This window comes from Rana temporaria, chromosome 4 (genome assembly GCF_905171775.1).
Source record: "Rana temporaria chromosome 4, aRanTem1.1, whole genome shotgun sequence".
Lineage (NCBI taxonomy): Eukaryota > Metazoa > Chordata > Amphibia > Anura > Ranidae > Rana > Rana temporaria.
This window is the reverse complement of record NC_053492.1, coordinates 10,209,274-10,228,258: the sequence shown is the minus strand read 5'-3', so window position 1 is coordinate 10,228,258 and position 18,985 is coordinate 10,209,274. Positions and strand designations below refer to the sequence as shown.

General features: G+C 44.4%; 1 protein-coding gene across 1 annotated transcript; it reads left to right on the top strand.

Annotated features, from left to right (window-relative positions):
• Positions 1-269: 269 nt before the first annotated feature.
• LOC120935500 (gastrula zinc finger protein XlCGF17.1-like) lies at positions 270-18,498 on the top strand. The gene is made up of 3 exons (XM_040347550.1): positions 270-438; positions 12,199-12,305; positions 17,675-18,498. The coding sequence occupies exons 1-3, from the start codon at positions 270-272 to the stop codon at positions 18,386-18,388; spliced, it is 990 nt and encodes a 329-aa protein (XP_040203484.1). The 3' UTR covers positions 18,389-18,498.
• Positions 18,499-18,985: the final 487 nt, after the last annotated feature.

Sequence of the window (18,985 nt, the reverse complement as noted above, 5' to 3'; positions counted from 1 at the left end):
TCACATCACCGGGTAAGAGGAGACTTTATTGTAAAGGAGAGCGCAGTACGGAGGCTCCACCTAGATCCCCCATCATCTGATAAACACATAGAAACAATGTATTCAGTCAGTGTGTGTGTTTCCTACAGATGGATCCAGTAATGGGAACCCACCAGAGAGATGTCCCCGTCCTCTGTATTCCCGGGATTTCACACAGGAAGGTCACACCATCCCCCACCATCATCAGGTAGATGTGGAACAATCACTGATAGTTAAGATTTATACGTAGCATGTTTGTTACAATGAATGTTTTATTTAATATTCAGATTGGAAACCTTGGGGATTATAATATTGTTGTTAAAGAAGAGTATGAAGAGGAGAATGAGGAGTATGGTGTGATGAAGAAGCTTTCACAAGGACAGAAGAACCTCTTCAAGAACATCATGATGGAGCCATCAAGTAACAGAAATCCACCAGAGAGATGTCACCATTCTCTCTATTCAACACAGGAAGGTCACATCATCCCTCACTGTTATGCCCCATACAGACGGTCATTTTTTGTGATGAAAAAAAAATGACGTTTGAAGTGATGAAAAAAAACGACATTTTTGAAACTTCATTTTCAAAAACGATGTAGCATACACACCATCATTTTGAAAAATGATGAACAAAGTGACGGCACTCTAAAGGGGAAGTTCTATTCGCCTTGAGGCTGCTTTTAGCTGGTTACTTGTTAGTAAAAGATGATTCGTGCTTTTTTGTCTGTTACAGCGTGATGAATGTGCTTACTCCATTATGAATGGTAGTTTTACCTCCCGTCTCAAAACTTGCTTCTGGGCATGTGCGGGTTTAAAAACGTCGTTTTGCCCACACACTATCATTTTCATTGACACAAAAAATGACATTTTGAAAAACGACACAAAAAATTCGAGCATGTTCGAATTTTTTTTTTGTCATTTTTCAGAAGACATAAAATGACATTTTGCCCACACACGATCATTTTAATTGACATTTTTAAAAATGTCATTTTATTTCATCACAAAAAATGACCGTCTGTACGCGGCATTACAAGGTTGGTGGGACAGAGCATCTAGAACATAGACTTGTGGAGATGATGTGTGGATTTTTATTATGTGAGCTCATGTTTTACAGATAATATTGGATATCCTTTTATTGGTTTAGGGTGAAGATCTTATAGATATAAAAGTCGAAATAAAAGAAGAAGAAGAGAGGTATGTGAGGGATGATCAGCAGTATATGAAGGAGGATGGAATAACGGGGACATTTATAGAGGAGGACACTCCTACAGAGATCAGCACAGGTGGGTCATTAACATTAAATACAGTCCTCTGTTTGTACTGGTCCAAATTAGGTAAGATGGTCACTGAGTGCAGTCAGTTATGTAAACATTTAGGCTACCACTGATTACTGAATACCAATATTATGAGTCCTGACACCTACACTATATGACTCATATTGCACTTTACATTGTCCTGGTCTCTGTAGTATATACTCTATGTTGTATATCACATAATTATGATATTATATAGTCCAATGTATTGTAATTTACATTGACCTGACTTCTGCTCTCTATCTTTTATCCATTGCTGTATTTGAACATAATATGTATTCTCTTTTGTTACACCAATTTGATGTAATAACAGCCTCAATAATGAGGGAGGAGTCAATAACCCAATGATGGTGGTTTTCAGGATCAGTCCAGTCTTCATCTTGGTTTGGTCGCTCTCATCCTCACTCTCTGACCTCTGGTGGGGCTCAGCCCCACTGTTATTCATGACTAAATCATGGACTAAATAAGGAAGTGCAGGACTTCTTGTGTTGGGAAGATGGCAATGAGTGATAGAGGGGGTGGGGACACTCGTCCTATATTCCCCTCATCACTGTCACTCCTATAAAAGACAGTTCTCGTTGTTTCCTCACTCTCTGACTAAGGTCCATGAATAAAGAAATGAACTGGTAGGAGATCAGAGGACCCATTTACTAGTTACCTTGAGGGGGAAATTGTAAGATCCTCAGAGACAAATCTGCCTGATGTGGGCGGAGTCCTGGTTTAGGGTAACCAATCTTCTCATGTCTAGTAATAATCTTTTTATTTCTATTTTAGTAGATGGACGGGAGATGAGGAAAACCTCAGAGGATTGTCTCACTTTGTCTCCAGACTGTAAAGTAGAAGATGAGGACATCACACAGTATAGTCCAGGAGAAAACCCGACTACCTCAAATGTCCATCCGGCACCACACAGTGTAGATGGACCATCGTATTCCTCTTATCCTGAGGAACCTCAGACTGTGCGGGACGGAGCCGGACCATCGTATTCCTCTTATCCTGAGGAACCTCAGACTGTGAGGGACGGTGCCGGACCATCGTATTCCTCTTATCCTGAGGAACCTCAGACTGTGCGGGACGGTGCGGGACCATCGTATTCCTCTTATCCTGAGGAACCTCAGATTGTGAGGGACGGTGCCGTCCTTACAATAGATAGGTTTTCCTGTTCTGAGTGCGGGAAGAATTTCCGTTTTGAATCCGGCCTTAATGTTCATAAAATATCTCACACAGGTGAGAAGCCACATTCCTGCCCTGATTGCGGGAAATGTTTTTCAAGGAAATACGATCTGGACAGACATCAGAAATCTCACACGGGGGAGAAGCCGTATTCCTGTGCTGAGTGTGGGAAATGTTTTGTAACCCAAATACAGCTTGTGACACATCAGAGGTCCCACACGGGAGAGAAGCCGTATTCTTGTCCCGAGTGTGAAAAATGTTTTTCAAGGCATTCCAGCCTCTACAATCATAAGAAATTACATACTGGGGAAAAAAAGTATTCCTGTTCTGAGTGCGGGAAATATTTTGCACAAAAATCACAGCTTATCACACACTGGAGGTCTCACAGCCGCTTACCTGTGCTGAGTGCGGGAAACGTTTTTCAGAGAAGTCCCATCTTTACAAACAGAGAATTCACACATGGACGAAGTCACTTTTCTGTTCTGAGTGCGGGAAATAAATTGAACAAAAATCAGTATCTGTCACACATCAGAGATCTCACACAGGGGAAAAGCCGCATTCCTGTCCTGAGTACGTCCCATCGTTCCACATGTCAGAGATTGCACATGGGAGAGAAGTCCCGTTTCTGTCCTGAGTGAGGGAATTGTTCCTCCCTGAAGTCCTGTCTTCCTGTAGATCAGGGATCCCACACATTCAATCATTCATGGGTCTGGTCTCCTCTCTTGCCTCGTTTCCACTGAGCGGATCGGTATGGTTCGGTACGCTATTTTGGGTGTTTCCATTATGAAAGTGTGCCATTAAACCGAACCGTACCGGACCATTTTGGGTCCTGCTTCAGATGTGGGGCCATAGAAAATGGAACGTTTCCATTAGGGGAGGAGATGCAATACATTACACTGATTGGTGGACGCGCTAGGCATTTTTTCTAAATCCTGTATGGTCCCCGATGGTCCGATTTGCAGTGGAAACGCTCACGAGAATAGACCGGTCTATTCTAAACCGTTCCAAACTAACTGACCCGAACCGTTCCGTTCAGTGGAAACAAGGCATTAGAGAACCTTGTAATCTCAGTAATCCATGGATTAATATGACAGACAATTGGAAGAGCGGTTAGAATGTTCCAATAGACAAGTTAAATACATTTTGACAAGAGAAATTGTCATTCTCAGAGGGGAGATCCTACACATGGCCAACTCCCTCCTTAGTTAGAGATTATGTAGGAGTCTCATTTTCAGGATAATAACACATCCATGGCTTCACCATCTAGCTCATTCGCTTCACCATTTAGCTCATCCTCTACATCTTCTCTTTCACAGAGCACAAAGCTCTTTTTTCGAAGAGGATCACATTCATTTAAGGTGATGGGTTGGCAACACACCTTGAAGACCACAAGTGATGGGTTTCAACATGTGGGGTGGTTTAGTATGTGTAGCCCCCTCCTAGAATGGATTGCTGGAGAGGCTTAGGGTAAATCAAGCTCTTTAGCTCCTCTGTAATCATTCGAGGGGTTTGTGATTATTTTTTGCTGGTCTGGGTCTCGCTGGCTGCAGGCTCAACTACTTCTCCCTGCCTTCTAGTAGATTCATAAATGTAGAGGGTTGGAAGAGGCAGACCCTTGGCCTGAATATTTTTGTTGGCTCAGTCAATTCCCTGTAGGTACCTGAGGAGGGCATACATGGTGCCTTGGGGCCTAGAGCAGCAGGGTTCTTGTCCAGGAAAACAAGATCCCAGCCTCAAAGGCTGCTGTCCCTCTGGACACATAGCTAAAGTCTGCAGAAGTTCATTGACGTCCCAGCTCAGTGGGAACTGGGGGCCTATTTTCTGGAAGCAATTGGAGTCAAATCAAGGGATCCTGAGCTTCGGTCAGTACTCACAATGTCTCAGGGCCACCATACCTTCCTACTTTCACCAGGCACTCTTCAGTGAGTTCTCCCTTCCCTTCTACTGAAACTACTTAGTTTGCTCCAAAGGTAATTAGGAAAAGGCCTTTCAGCTCTGCTATAGCTGGGACCTCAATGAACAGCAACAGACTCCAGCCAAACTCCCTCAAAGGGGCAACAGCCCCTAAGGCTGGGAACTTCTCCAGAAAGACATAAACACAACAGTTCTAGACCTCAGACTATTTATGTTCCCCCTAGCCACCTGCTGGGCATTACCTCATTAGGGTTTAGGCACAATAAATGTTCAAGCTCCCCATTTGACTTCCCCAGTCCTGTTATGGAAGCCCCCAGAATGCAGGGGGAAGCAACCAAACCTGCAAGCCTGTAAGATCTAGAACAGCCCAAAGAAAGCAATAGCTGCTCCAGTGATTACAGAGGAGCCAAAAAGAACTACATCTATCTATCATCTTGTGAATCTACCTAAGAGGGTACCACACACACACAAATTAGAAAAGGGTATAGAACCTTATGTCAAGGAATTGTGCCAGGATGTGATTGTGGCTTTTTTTTAATAGCTCCATTGTTGACCGTTTGTCCACTGATGTGGGAGCATGGGTCTCCCTGTCCCAGCCTGGCCCATCCATTTCTAGAGTGCTTGGGAGGGTGCGATGAGGAGGCCCTCTCCTCATGGCTGAACCCTTAATGCAACTTCCTTTTTCCTTGGCAATTCTAATGACAGGAGTGGGTAAAGGGCTGGTTGGGTGCTGGGACTGGGTCAGCATGTGTCGTCATCGCGGCGCATTATGCATTGTTGCCGGGCCACCGCGTAGCACTTTAGATAGGTGGGCAGTGCACCCTGGCCAGTGTTGTCTCGCATAGGATATGGTTTTAATATGGACTATATTTGACCCTAGTAAGGGAGAAGATGATGTAACAGAAGGTGAGAAAATGTCACCCTAATAAAGGAGGATATGATGTAACAGGAAAGGACGTTATATTGCTGCCTCCAATGGGGGACATGGCATTCCTCCATTTTAAATCAAGACCAGTATATAAGGAGGCAACCACAGTTCCACATCCCCCTTTTTTGGGGATATTTTTTACCCATTTCCGCATAGAAGTACAGTAAATGTAGATTAGGCTGTATATATTGCAAGGTATTTGGGTTGGTAATGTTTTTTTTTTTTCCACTTAACATTTGTTACTATTTTATCTATTCATATTTTTATTCCCCGAATCCTAGTGGTTGCAGGATCTTAGGGCCAGATCCACAAATATCCTGCGTAACTTAAATCTTCCGATTTAAGTTACACCACCGCAAAATTTCTACCTAAGTGCCCGATCCACAAAGCACATACCTTGAAATTTGCGGCGGTGTAACTTAAATGTGTACGGCGCAAGGCGTGCCGAATCTAATGGGGCGAGTCCCATTTAAATTAGGCGCGCTCCCGCGCCGGACGTACTGCGCATGCTCCGTCGGGTAACTTACCCGACGTGCATTGCGCCAACAGACGTCGCTCCGACGTCATTTGCTTAGAAGTTAACGTAAATGGCGTCCAGCGCCATTCACGGACGTCTTACGCAAACGACGTAGAGTTTTAAATTTCGACGCGGGAACGACGGCCATACTTAATAGGGCTTAGTCAAATAGGACTTAGCCCTAGTTTTACACGGCGTAACTCGACGTAAACGACGTAGATTTAGCGCGACGGGCCCGTCGGAACGTTCGTGGATCGCCGTAAGTGTTCATTTGCATATTCTAGGCCGGCCGCAATGGCCTCGCCACCTAGCGGCCGGCCTAGAATTGCATCCTTAAGATCCGACAGTGTAATTCAATTACACATGTCGGATCTTCTGCCTATCTATGGTAAACTGATTCTGTGGATCAGTTCCATAGATAGAAACAGGGATACGACGGCGTATCAGGAGATACGCCGGCGTATCTCTTTTGTGGATAACCCCCTTAGTATATTTAATGCATTCTATTTATATGGTTTTGCCCCTAAATCTTGCACATTGTGTGTCTGTTTTTTGGACTTGGATATTTTTACCATCCCATTTTTTCTATTTACTTAAAAAAAAAAAAATTGAACAGTATTTTCACTATAGTTGTTTATCTTTTTTTATTTCCTTATGGGTATTACTCGAGTTGTAACCCATCTGCGGTGACATAACCCTGTGGGATCCTTTTAAGGTTTCTCAGTCTCTCTACGGGAGCCGCCCCTAAAATGCAGGAGGCTGCGGTAGACTTGAGATGTCTGTTGGTGACCCACTTATATCAGCGGGGGAAGGACATTCTTATAGCATCATCAGTAGGAAGTCTGCCCCCTTACAGATCATTGAGACAGATATTGTTAATTGATCATTGATGTCTATTAGATTGTAAGCTCACAGGAGCAGGGCCCTTCTAACCCTTTTCAATTGCATTGTGCCTGTATTATCTCCCTTTATATTGTAAAGCACTGCACTGTTAGTGCTATATAAATCCTGTATAATAATAATAATGGCAGGTGTTACTGAGAGACAGCAATTGTTTATTGGTGAAGAAACCCCTAGAAACCTTTGGAGGAACTCTGGCTGAGAAAGGTTGGACTAGGCAGTAATATATTTCTATCCCCCTTGGTGGGAGTGGAGATGACCCATCTATAAGGATATACAGTACATACACACACAGCACAAGGCCGGTGCAGTGTCATATTCTGCTCCCTATCGCAGAATGCTGCGGAAGTCACGTGGCGGCGAACTGTGCAAGCGCAATGCGTTCCAACGGCAAATGCGATGCGTTCCAGGGGATTTACGACACTACCCTTCAGTGAACCATCACAATTTGTCACGGAAGTGACGAGGAACCATACATAAAGCGGGGGGAGGGGGGCGGGAGAGAAAGAGACATACAGATCTAATGAGAACCATACACAGAGCGGGGGGGGGCGGCCTAGAAAGAGACATACACATCTAATGAGAACCATATGTCTCCCTCTCTCCCCGTATGTCTCTCTGTCTGTTCCCGCTCGGTCTATGGCAATAGGGTCACAAATTGTGATGGGTTCACTGCTTCCCGCTCTGTATATAGTAATACGTCTACGTCACTTCCGTGACAAATTGTGATGGGTTCACTGAAGGGTAGTGTCGTGAATCCCCTGGAACGCATCGCATTTGCCATTGGAACGCATTGCGCATGCGCAGTTCGCTGCCACGTGACTTCCGCAGCAGGAGCAAACTGTGACACTACACCGGGTTCACACTACGAGATGTTTCTCAGGGCTGCAGTTCCTTTGAGCTCCACAAGGTGGTGATCTCGCATCTATCTAGGTGACAGGAAGTCTCTATGGAAGACAGACAGGAAGCGATGTATTGTACAGACAGGAAGTTGCGGGTGAGAGGTGAATTGGGAGGAAGTAAAAAGGAGACATTACTGGAACTGGCAGCAGAGGAGGTAATAAGATCTTATTTTCTATTTACACCCAGTAACCCCGTCATGTCCGTCCTCTTCCTCCATAGTCACTGTGATGTCTTTTATCTCCAGCAGATGATAATACACACATATATAGTGTGGAAACCTAGATTAACCCCTTCAGGGGCAGAACATTTCCCCATTTATGGACCCGGAACATTCTCTTAATTTTGGAGATAAATTCCATAACATTTTTCCCTAAACAAACAACACTGACAATAAATAGACAAGACAATGGCCACCCTGACCATACATGGCCTACAAAGGACAATTATTACACTACACAGGCAGCCAATGGGCAATCATTACAATATGCAGCCAACACAACGATGGAGTGCAGGGGTCAGGAGTAAGGATGAGCTCAAGCGTGTTCACAAACCCCACGTGCAGAGCCTGTCAGGAAGTCGGCGCTAATCACAGGCAATGAGACATTTCCCGTTGCGCGGCTGCAGAGCTCAGGAAATGTCTCACTGCCTGTGATTAGCGCAGCGCAGTGCCAACTTCCGGGCAGGCTCTGTACGTGGGGTTTGCGAACACGCCTGAGTAGGGTGACCACATTTCCAAACTGCCATTCAGGGACACCCCCCCCCCCCACAAAAAGATGATTTTTGACATATTTTTTGCCGATTTTTGGGGCAGGGGCGTATGAAATCAGCGGGCCCATGTGCAAGATTTTGGTGGGACCTTTCTGAGATACAAATGAAATCCTGTGTATCCGGACTAAGGGTCTGTTTATACCAGAATGCTGTGAGGGAATCCTGCGTTTTGTGTCCCATAGCGATCTGTTGTGGGTGTCAACTTAACCTCTTTACCTCCTGGCACACACGATTCAAAAACTCCTGATCGATTGCAGCGATCGCAAGCTTTCACTTAGACGCCGGTAACTGTAAAGGGGGTGCTCAGGGAGTGCGCTCTCGGCACAGCGCTACTGATCGCAATTCATTTAAATATGTGGCCTCTCTGTGCCAAGGCCCAGGCACAGAGAAGCCGCATATTTGTGTGTGGCTGGTACTAAGGGGTTAATGACTACCCAAATGCAGGTAGCAAATGTAGTGTTTGTATGATCAGCAGTACCATGCGATCCAGTTGCTGTGCGTTTTGTAAAGTAGCGCATGCACAGCTCTTGGTGCAGACCAATGGGTTTCAGCCCATTCAAATGAAAGAGCTGAAATCGCACAGAATCTGGAAGGCACGTGAATCGCAAAGGAACGCAGAGCGTGTTCCTATGTGATTTGTGGTGTGAACCAGTCCTGAGTCTTGGAGCCCATTGCTGAAAAAAGGTCAGGCACTTGGCTTCACTAACTTGCCTGACAGGGGGGCACTGGCACCTGGAGAAATTGCCCTGAATGTCTAGCAAAGTTTCCCCCCTCAATAGCAGACAGCTTGTCTTTGAAGATGGGGAAGGGGGCAAGTTGTCAAAGAAGAATACTGGCAGTGATTTTGGGGATAAGAGCATGCTGTATGTGCTAGGGGGGGGCACACTTTGGGAGGGGAGAGAAATTGTGCTGGAAGGGGGGGGGTGAATAAAAAACAATTTATCTCCCCTCCTAAAGTGCCCCCCTATCACATACAGCATGCTCTTATCTCCCAAAATCACTGCAAGTATTATTTTTTGACAACTTGCCCCCTGTCTCTGTGTCTCCTCCTGCTAGTGCCAAGCATTAAGATGTTGTGTACTAACCTCGGATCAGCATGTCCCGTCCTCCTGAGTGCTGTGTTCATTCTCCTCCCCCTCCTTCCCTCCTGACATCCGAGCCAAGGAGAAGGGGGGCTTCAGTCCGTGTGTTAGTGTGAGGTGGGCAGGAGGGGGGAGGAAGTGAGAGGGAGAGATGCCTCACAGCTGTGGGAACAGAAACACCTCACAGAAGCAGCAAGGCAGTCACTGGAGCGGAGGTGACAGAACCAGCAGTGACTCCCCAGCAGCACTAGCGCAGAGGAGGAGGAAGAAGTGAAATCCTCCTCTGCTTTCAACGTGGGCAGTGACGTCACTGGTTGCCAGACGCCAAGCGGCTATAGCAACCAGTGATCAGGTGGAAGCAGAGCCAGAACTATGGCGGCTCGGTCCTCCCCTGTTCCCAGACTGTCAGTTTCTATTGCGGGACACTGTATTGTCCCGCAATGAAGGTGTCCGGGACCAGGGACAAATATGTACATTACGGGACGATCCCGGGTAGACCGGGACACGTGGTCACTCTACGCCTGAGCTCATCCTTAGTCAGGAATATGGAGCATAGAGCCCCTTACATTGCTGGTCAATAGGAAGAAAACATTCCCCAGCCTGCTATGAAGAATATGTTCCAACATTGGTGTAAGAGGGAGGAAAATACTGAAGGTTCTAAAAGAAGTAAAGGACCTGAGGGGCCTTTGAGGGGAATACTGAGACTGAAGGACTTTGAGGCTCCTGAGGGGGTAGTGGGGGGTGAAAGATTCTGAGGGGGTAGTGTAGCTGAAGTAGGGTTGCCACCTCATCCCTTTAAAAAGGAACACATATTAATTACACAGGTTCTGTGGCTAATTAAGGTGGTAATTAGACTCATTTGGTGCCTTACCTGCATTAAATTAGCCTCAGAACCTGTGTAATTCATATGTGTTCCTTTTTAAAGGGATGAGGTGGCAACTCTAAGCTGAAGGACTCTGGGCACTTGATAGGTTTGGGGGGTAGCAGGGCTCTGAGGGAAAAAGAGGCTGTAGGGCTCAGGGGGACCCTAAGGTACAGAGGGGGGCGCTTGTTCTACGATTGTCCTCCCACCTAAACTTACTTTTCAGAACTCCGGCCAGGAAAGGAAGGCAACTTTACCTTCTTGTATAAAGGGGGGAACTAATGCGCAAAACCAAACTAACCATGGGCAACTAAATAATGGTTTAATTAAAATAACAATACTACAATATGAAAGCAGCAGCCACTACCAAAGCAGTGCTCACGCACCAAATGACATATGTAAAAAGGGGAGTGTAATGGCGCTTGCCAGTGGAGAAATATAATAAAGTAAATAACAAATAACGCACAGCAACGTATGGATATTGACCAATGAATCCAATAAAATGTGTTCCACTCCTACTTTCCTCAAAAACCCTTCATGACATCCACAACTAAGATGTGAAGGGTGAGAATAGTGAGATTGATGAGATAAATGAAGACTAAAAATAATAATTTAAAGTCAATAAGTATTGTGAAGACAATTGCAATACATAATAAACTCCAGTGCCATCACCAAATAGACAAAACAGTGATAGCGTGAATAATCATAATCATGTGTAATCCAAAAAACACAAAGTGAAAAACTCTAAATGTGTTTTAGTAAAAGAACGAAAAAAATATAAAAAAATGTGCACCAAAAAATTGTGCAAAGTGAAATAAATAATGTTCAGTCATAAATAAATAAAGTTCAAGTTAATACAGTGTTCAAAGTAAATTCCAGCGCTTGATGAAATATTCCAAAAGTGCAAAAAAAGTGTATATAAAATAAAGTTGATAAGGTGCTTGATTTCAAAATTTCCCAAGAGGTGCAATGGTGTTTAAACAGAAAATGGTACTGCAATCCACCGCACTGGAGGATACACTTTTTTTGCACTTTTGGAATATTTCATCAAGCGCTGGAATTTACTTTGAACACTGTATTAACTTGAACTTTATTTATTTATTTATGACTGAACATTATTTATTTCACTTTGCACAATTTTTTGGTGCACATTTTTTTATATTTTTTTTGTTCTTTTACTAAAACACATTTAGAGTTTTTCACTTTGTGTTTTTTGGATTACACATGATTATCATTATTCACGCTATCACTGTTTTGTCTATTTGGTGATAGCACTGGAGTTTATTATGTATTGCAATTGTCTTCACAATACTTATTGACTTTAAATTATTATTTTTAGTCTTCATTTATCTCATCAATCTCACTATTCCCACCATTCACATCTTAGTTGTGGATGTCATGAAGGGTTTTTGAGGAAAGTAGGAGTGGAACACATTTTATTGGATTCATTGGTCAATATCCATACGTTGCTGTGCGTTATTTGTTATTTACTTTATTATATTTCTCCACTGGCAAGCGCCATTAAACTTTACCTTCTTATCATCTCACTGGTCAAATAAACATTTTCAAGACACCAAGTGGGCACTTATTCCTTGAGGAAACCTGTTTACGCATCATTAACAGATGGTCAGGGATCAGTTATATGCATTTGGGGGAGGCAGTTCAATACCTTCCCATGACACAGGCTCTTTCAGTGCCCAGTGCTGAATTTCAGAACACCAGAAGCCCATGCTACTCTGTAGATTGGAAGGATTAGAACAGATTCTTGCTCTATTCCACCAGCATCATCCTCTTGCTATCCAATCCCTTCTCTTATTGCAGAGAGTGACAGTGATTTAATTCCTGTCAATCAGCAGGCTGCCGGAGACTGGAGACTTGCAGCCGGAGTTCTGACAATTATCCTGATTAGCCAGCAACTCCATCCAAAGGTCAGCAAGTTCCCCTTCCTGGACATCGTGATGACCCAACATTGACCTCACAGCACTGCCTCGGAGCAAACAAGTCAAAAGAAGGATAATTATCATTGCTTGTCTGCAGATCTAAAACTAATCAAACCAGTTCAGATAAGGGAATTTTTAATCTGGCAGGGGAAGAGGGTTCATGAAAACGTAGCAAAAGCTAAACAGTCCAAAACAAAATGTGTTCTCATGGGGGCAGTGGTTACTTAATGTACATCATCCCTCCTTTTAACCCCCACACATCCACATCCTATTATTGTGTGACCAATACCATCTAAATAATTCTTACTTTCATTTCCCAAAGTTATCCGTCTACAAGGAGACCTGTATAGATCAAATGACGTCACCAATGTGGATGGAGGAGGACCGGAGTCACATGACTGAGAAGATACTAAACCTCACCCTGGAGATCATCTACCTGCTGACCGGAGAGGTGAGGGGGATTCTGGGAGGTCACATGACATCACTCTTATCTCTATTAATAAAACACAGACCTGACCGGAGAGGTGAGGAGGATTCTGGGAGGTCACATGACATCACTCTTATCTCTATTAATAAAACACAGACCTGACCGGAGAGGTGAGGAGGATTCTGGGAGGTCACATGACATCACTCTTATCTCTATTAATAAAACACAGACCTGACCGGAGAGGTGAGGAGGATTCTGGGAGGTCACATGACATCACTCTTATCTCTATTAATAAAACACAGACCTGACCAGAGAGGCGAGGAGGATTCTGGGAGGTCACATGACATCACTCTTATCTCTATTAATAAAACACAGACCTGACCGGAGAGGTGAGGAGGATTCTGGGAGGTCACATGACATCACTCCTATCTCTATTAATAAAACACAGACCTGACCGGAGAGGGAAGGAGGATTCTGGGATTCTAAATAATATTCCTATTGGTTTCCAATACAGAGATTTCCTCTTGTGAAGTCAGGTGATCATATGACCATCACAGTGCCTCCATGTGACTCCCTAAAACCCGAGAGACACAACATGGAGAAGATTCTAGAAGTCACCAAGAAGATGATGGAGCTGCTGACAGGAGAGGTGAGCGATGCCGGGAATTCTGGGACATTATCCAGTAACAGACAATGGATGTGTCTGGATGGTGACTGTATCATTGTGTGTGTCAGGTTCCTATAAGGTGTCAGGATGTCACTGTCTATTTCTCCATGGAGGAGTGGGAGTATTTAGAAGGACACAAGGATCTCTACAAGGACGTCATGATGGACAATCAGCCGCCCCTCACATCACCGGGTAAGAGGAGACTTTATTGTAAAGGAGAGAGCAGTACGGAGGCTCCACCTAGATCCCCCATCATCTGATAAACACATAGAAACAATGTATTCAGTCAGTGTGTGTGTTTCCTACAGATAGATCCAGTAATGGGAACTCACCAGAGAGATGTCCCCGTCCTCTGTATTCCCGGGATTCCACACAGGAAGGTCACACCATCCCTCACCATTACAAGGTTGGTGAGACGGAGCTTCTAGTACATGGATTCATGGAGCTAATGTGTTTTTCTTTTATGTGAATTCACAATATTAAAGCTTACATTTTGTATGATATTTTTCATCCTTCTCTTGGTTTAGGGTGAAGATCTGATAGATATAAAAGTTGAGATTAAATCAGAAGAAGAAGAGACATACGAGTGGGATGATCAGCAGTCTATGGAGGAGGATGGAATAACGGGGACATTTATAGAGGAGGACACTCCTACAGAGATCAGCACAGGTGGGTCATTAACACTAAATACATTCCTCCACCCATACTGCTCACTGATTGGTCCAGAGTAGGGAGAGTATAGACACTGAGTGCAGTCTCAGGAGATTGGAGACATCGGAGTGGGATCTCTACAACTTGTTTTAGGTAAGTAAACATTTAAGTTACTACTGATTACTGAACTGCTATATTGACCCTTACAATATATACACTATGCTATACATTACATAATTCTCACACTATATAGTCCTAAATATTGTATCATGTACAATATAGACCTGACTTCTGCTCTCTCCTCGCTGCTATATATAAACATACTGGGGCAGATTCATATAGATCTGCGGATCTTTAGATCCGCTAGATCTACCTGGTTTACGATCCGCCGGTGCAATTTAGCGAGGCAAGTGCATGATTCATAAAGCACTTACCTCGCAAACTGCACCGTCGGATCCTAACTCCCCCCGGCGGAATGCAAATTCCGCGGCTAGGGGGAGTGTACAATTTAAATCAGGCGCGTTCCCGCGCCGATTTAACTGCGCATGCGCCGGGGCGAAAAAGCCCAGTGCGCATGCTCCAAATGACGTCGCTACGACGTCATTGTTTGCGGCGGGTACGTCGTTTGCGGCCATCGGTATTCCCGATCGCGGTACGCAAACGACGTAGAAAATTAAAAAATCGGCGCGGGAACGTCGGCCATACTTAACATTAGCTACCCCTCATAGAAGCAGGGGTAGCTATCCGCCGGAAAAACCCGAACGCAAACGACGTAGAAAACGAGCGACGGGCGGGCGTACGGACGTGAATCGGCGGTTTTCCTCATTTGCATATGCGACGGGTAAAAAATCGCGACGACACCTAGCGGCCGGCGGGAGATTACAGCCTAAGATTCGACTGGTGTAAGTCACTTACACCAGTCGGATCCAAGGGAGATCTATGCGGAACTGATTCTTATGAATCAGTCGCATAGCTCCGACGGTGGGATCTCACAGATCCGACCGTCGGGTCTCACAGATACGACGGCGGATCAGGAGATCCGCCGGCGTATCTATTGATGAATCTGCCCCAATATGTATTCTATTTTGTTACACCCATTTCCTACCAGCTGGGCATTTTATATCTGATGATTTGATTAAAGCACAGACTATTACATGGTGATAATAATGTGATAACATCCTCAAACTTTGTAACCTTAAAGGGGTTGTAAAGGTAAAAGTTTTTTTACCTTAATGCATCCTATGCATTAAGGTAAAAGCCCCCGTTTTACTTACCTCACCGTTCGAAAGTCCCGGGCGCGTGCTTGTCATCCTGCTCGGGTTCCAGCCTGGCCGTTGATATGGCTAGGCTGGGCGGATTGATAGCAGCGCAGCCATTGGCTGGCGCTGCTGTCAATCACAGCGGATGACCCGGGGGGCGGGGCCGAGTGATACAGTCGGCGGCTATGGCCGCTGCTGTATCACGGGAGCGCGCTCGCAAAAGCTTTCCACCATGCGAGGGAGCTCGAATGAACGTGGAAAGCTTTTGCGAGGAGGAGCCGAGACAGCCGCCGAGGGACCCCAGAAGACACGGATCCGGGACACTCTGTGCAAAACGATCTGCACAGTGGAGGTAAGTATAACATGATTGTTATTTAAAAAAATTGTACCTTTAGTGTTCCTTTAAACATAAAGTGATAATGAGGGAGGAGTCAATAACCCAATGATGGTGGTCTTCAGGATCAGTCCAGTCTTCATCTTGGTTGTTCTCCCCTATCCTCACTCTCTGACCTCTGGTGGGGCTCAGTCCCGCTGTTATTCATGACTAATGCCGCATAAACATGACCGTTTTTCATTTTTTAATTGGTCATTAAAAACGATCGTGTGTAGGCTCCAGAGCATTTTTCTCGACGTGAAAAATGGGCATTAAAAATTTAGAACATGCTCTATTTTTTCTCGTTGTTTTTCACGTCATGAAAAACAGTTGTGTGTAGGCTTTAATGACGGGGTAAAAAACATGCATGCTCAGAAGCAAGTTATGAGAAGGGAAATCTGCATAATCGGCCCAAAGGGTGGCGCCAATCAAATGGAACTTCCCCTTTATAGTGCCGTTGTACGTCACCACGCTTTTCTCAAGCATTTTCTTTTTCACGATCGTGTGTATGCGGTCCATATAGTGAATATAGTCCACATAGTGAACTTGGTGTTGAGTTATTCACTTTACGGTCAACACTGAGGACAAGGGGTCACTCTCTACGTCTAGAGGAAAAGAGATTTCACCTCCAAATACGGAAAGGTTTCTTCACAGTAAGAGCTGTGAAAATGTGGAATAGACTCCCTCCAGAGGTGGTTCTGGCCAGCTCAGTAGATTGCTTTAAGAAAGGCCTGGATACTTTCCTAAATGTACATAATATAACTGGGTACTAAGATTTATAGGTAAAGTTGATCCGGGGAATATCCGATTGCCTCTCAGGGGATCAGGAAGGATTTTTTTCCCCTGCTGTAGCAAATTGGATCATGCTTTGTTGTTTTTTTTTTTGCCTTCCTCTGGATCAACTGTGGGTATAGAATTGGGTGTATGTGATTGTACAATATTATTATTATTTTATTTCTTATGGTTGAACTTCATGGTCTTTTTTCAACCTGACTAACTATGTAACTATGTATGCAAGGCAGGCTTGACAAGAATCACGTTGAGAAAAACTCAATTTTTTTTCCATGACATGATAAATGGTCGTGTGTACGCGGCTTTAATCATGGGCTAAATAAAGAAGTGCAGGACTTCTTGTGTTGGGAAGATGGTAATGAGTGATAGAGGGGGTGGGGACACTCGTCCTATAATCCCCTCATCACTGTCACTCCTATAAAAGACACTTCTCATTGTTTCCTCACTCTCTGACTAAGGTCCATGAATAAAGAATTTATCTGGTAGGAGATCAGAGGACCCATTTACTAGTTACCTTGAGGGGGGAAATTGTAAGATCCTCAGAGACAAAGCTGCCTGATGTGGGCGGAGTCCTGGTTTAGGGGAACCAATCTGCTCATGTCTAGTAATAATCTTTGTATTTCTATTTTAGTAGATGGACGGGAGATGAGGAAAACCGCAGAGGATGGTCTCACTTTGTCTCCAGACTGTAAAGTAGAAGATGAGGACATCACACAGAATAGTCCAGGAGAAAACCTGACTACCTCAAATGTCCATCCGGCATCACACAGTGTAGATGGACCATCGTATTTCTCTTATCCTGAGGAACCTCAGACTGTGAGGGACGGTGCCGGACCATCGTATTCCTCTTATCCTGAGGAACCTCAGACTGTGAGGGACGGTGCCGGACCATCGTATTCCTCTTATCCTGAGGAACCTCAGACTGTGAGGGTCGGTGCCATCCATCCTACAGAGAAGAGCTTTTCCTGTACTGAGTGTGGGGAAAGTTTTCATTATAAATCAGATTTTAATGTGCATAAGAGATCTCACAGAGTTGAGAAGCCATATTCCTGTCCTAAGTGTGGAAAATATTTTGTAAAGAAATCAGAACTTGTAGAACATCAAAATTCTCACGCAGGAGAAAAACTGTATTCCTGTTCTGAGTGCGGGAAATGTTTTTCACATAAGTCCAATGTTTACAGACATCAGAAATTGCACACGGGGGAGAAGTCATATTTTTGTTCTGAGTGCGGGAAATATTTTTCACAGAAGACCGATCTTTACAGACATCAGATGTTGCACACAGGTGAGAAGCCGTATTCATGTCCTGAGTGTGGGAAGTGCTTTGTACAAAAATCCGAACTTGTCACACATCAAAGGTGTCACACGGGGGAAAAGCCGTATTCCTGTCCTGAGTGCAGGAAATGTTTTTCACATAAGTCACATCTTTACAGACATCAGAGATTGCACACAGGGGAGAAGCCATATTTTTGTTCTGAGTGCGGAAAATGTTTTATACAAAAATCACTACTTGTCACGCATCAGAGGTCTCACACTGGGGAAAAGCCGTATTCCTGTTCTGAATGCGGGAAATGTTTTTTACAAAAATCAGTACTTCTTACACATCAGAGATCTCACACAGGGGAAAAGCCATTTCCCTGTCCTGAATGCAGGAAATGTTTTTCAAATAAGTCTCGGCTTCACAGACATCAGAGATTGCACACAGAAGAGAAGCCGTATTCCTGTCCTGAGTGCGGGAAATCTTTTCTACAAAAATCAGAACTTGTCACACATCAGAGGTCTCACACAAGGGAAAAGCCGTATTCCTGTCCTGAGTGCGGAAAATGTTTTTCACAGAAGTACAATCTTTCCAGACATCAGAGATCTCACATGGGGAAGAAGCCACTTTCCTGTCCTAAGTGAGGGAAATGTTACTCAGTGAATTCCTGTACATTAGGGATCCCACACAACCCTCGAGGTGTATTGGTGCCTTGAGTGCCGGAAATGTCTTCTATATGAATGTTGCTGGACATCACAGCTCTCATGTGGGGAAGAAGCACACCCTGATATACACCTCAGATATACTCCATGGCTGATCTTCATCATGTAAGAAACACTTCATAAGGAGATCAGAGATCACCAAAGACATGGATGAAGTGTTGTACCATGTTGGCCATTGATAGCAGTAAAAAAATAAAAATGTAGTCTCTACTTTTAGTTGGCTGAGTAAATTTTTTAGAGGTCGATTTTTGAAAACACTGTTAAAAGAATATGACAAGGGGATGTGTCCAGATGTGAGCCAAGAAGGACGTGCTGCAGTGGAGCTCCGCTTATCCTGTCTCAATCCTCTGCCATCCTGAGCCTTTGCCAATCCAGTGAGCCTTCAGAACCTCCATCCTGATTCCTGGGTATCCCCTGCACTGGCCCCAAATTAAATTGAGGATCCTGGCTGGTCCTTTTCCATCCTAGATTCCCCCAGAGGTTCTCCCCCAGTGTATAAATTGCCTTCATATTTTTGCC

Excerpts from the sequence above, each read along its gene's own strand:
- LOC120935500 (XM_040347550.1), top strand. The coding sequence starts at position 270 with ATGTTTGTTACAATGAATGTTTTATTTAATATTCAGATTGGAAACCTT. Across the intron at positions 439-12,198 it reads CATCATGATGGAGCCATCAA|AGAGTGACAGTGATTTAATT; the intron begins GTAACAGAAATC and ends CTCTTATTGCAG. Across the intron at positions 12,306-17,674 it reads GCCAGCAACTCCATCCAAAG|AAATTGCACACGGGGGAGAA; the intron begins GTCAGCAAGTTC and ends TACAGACATCAG.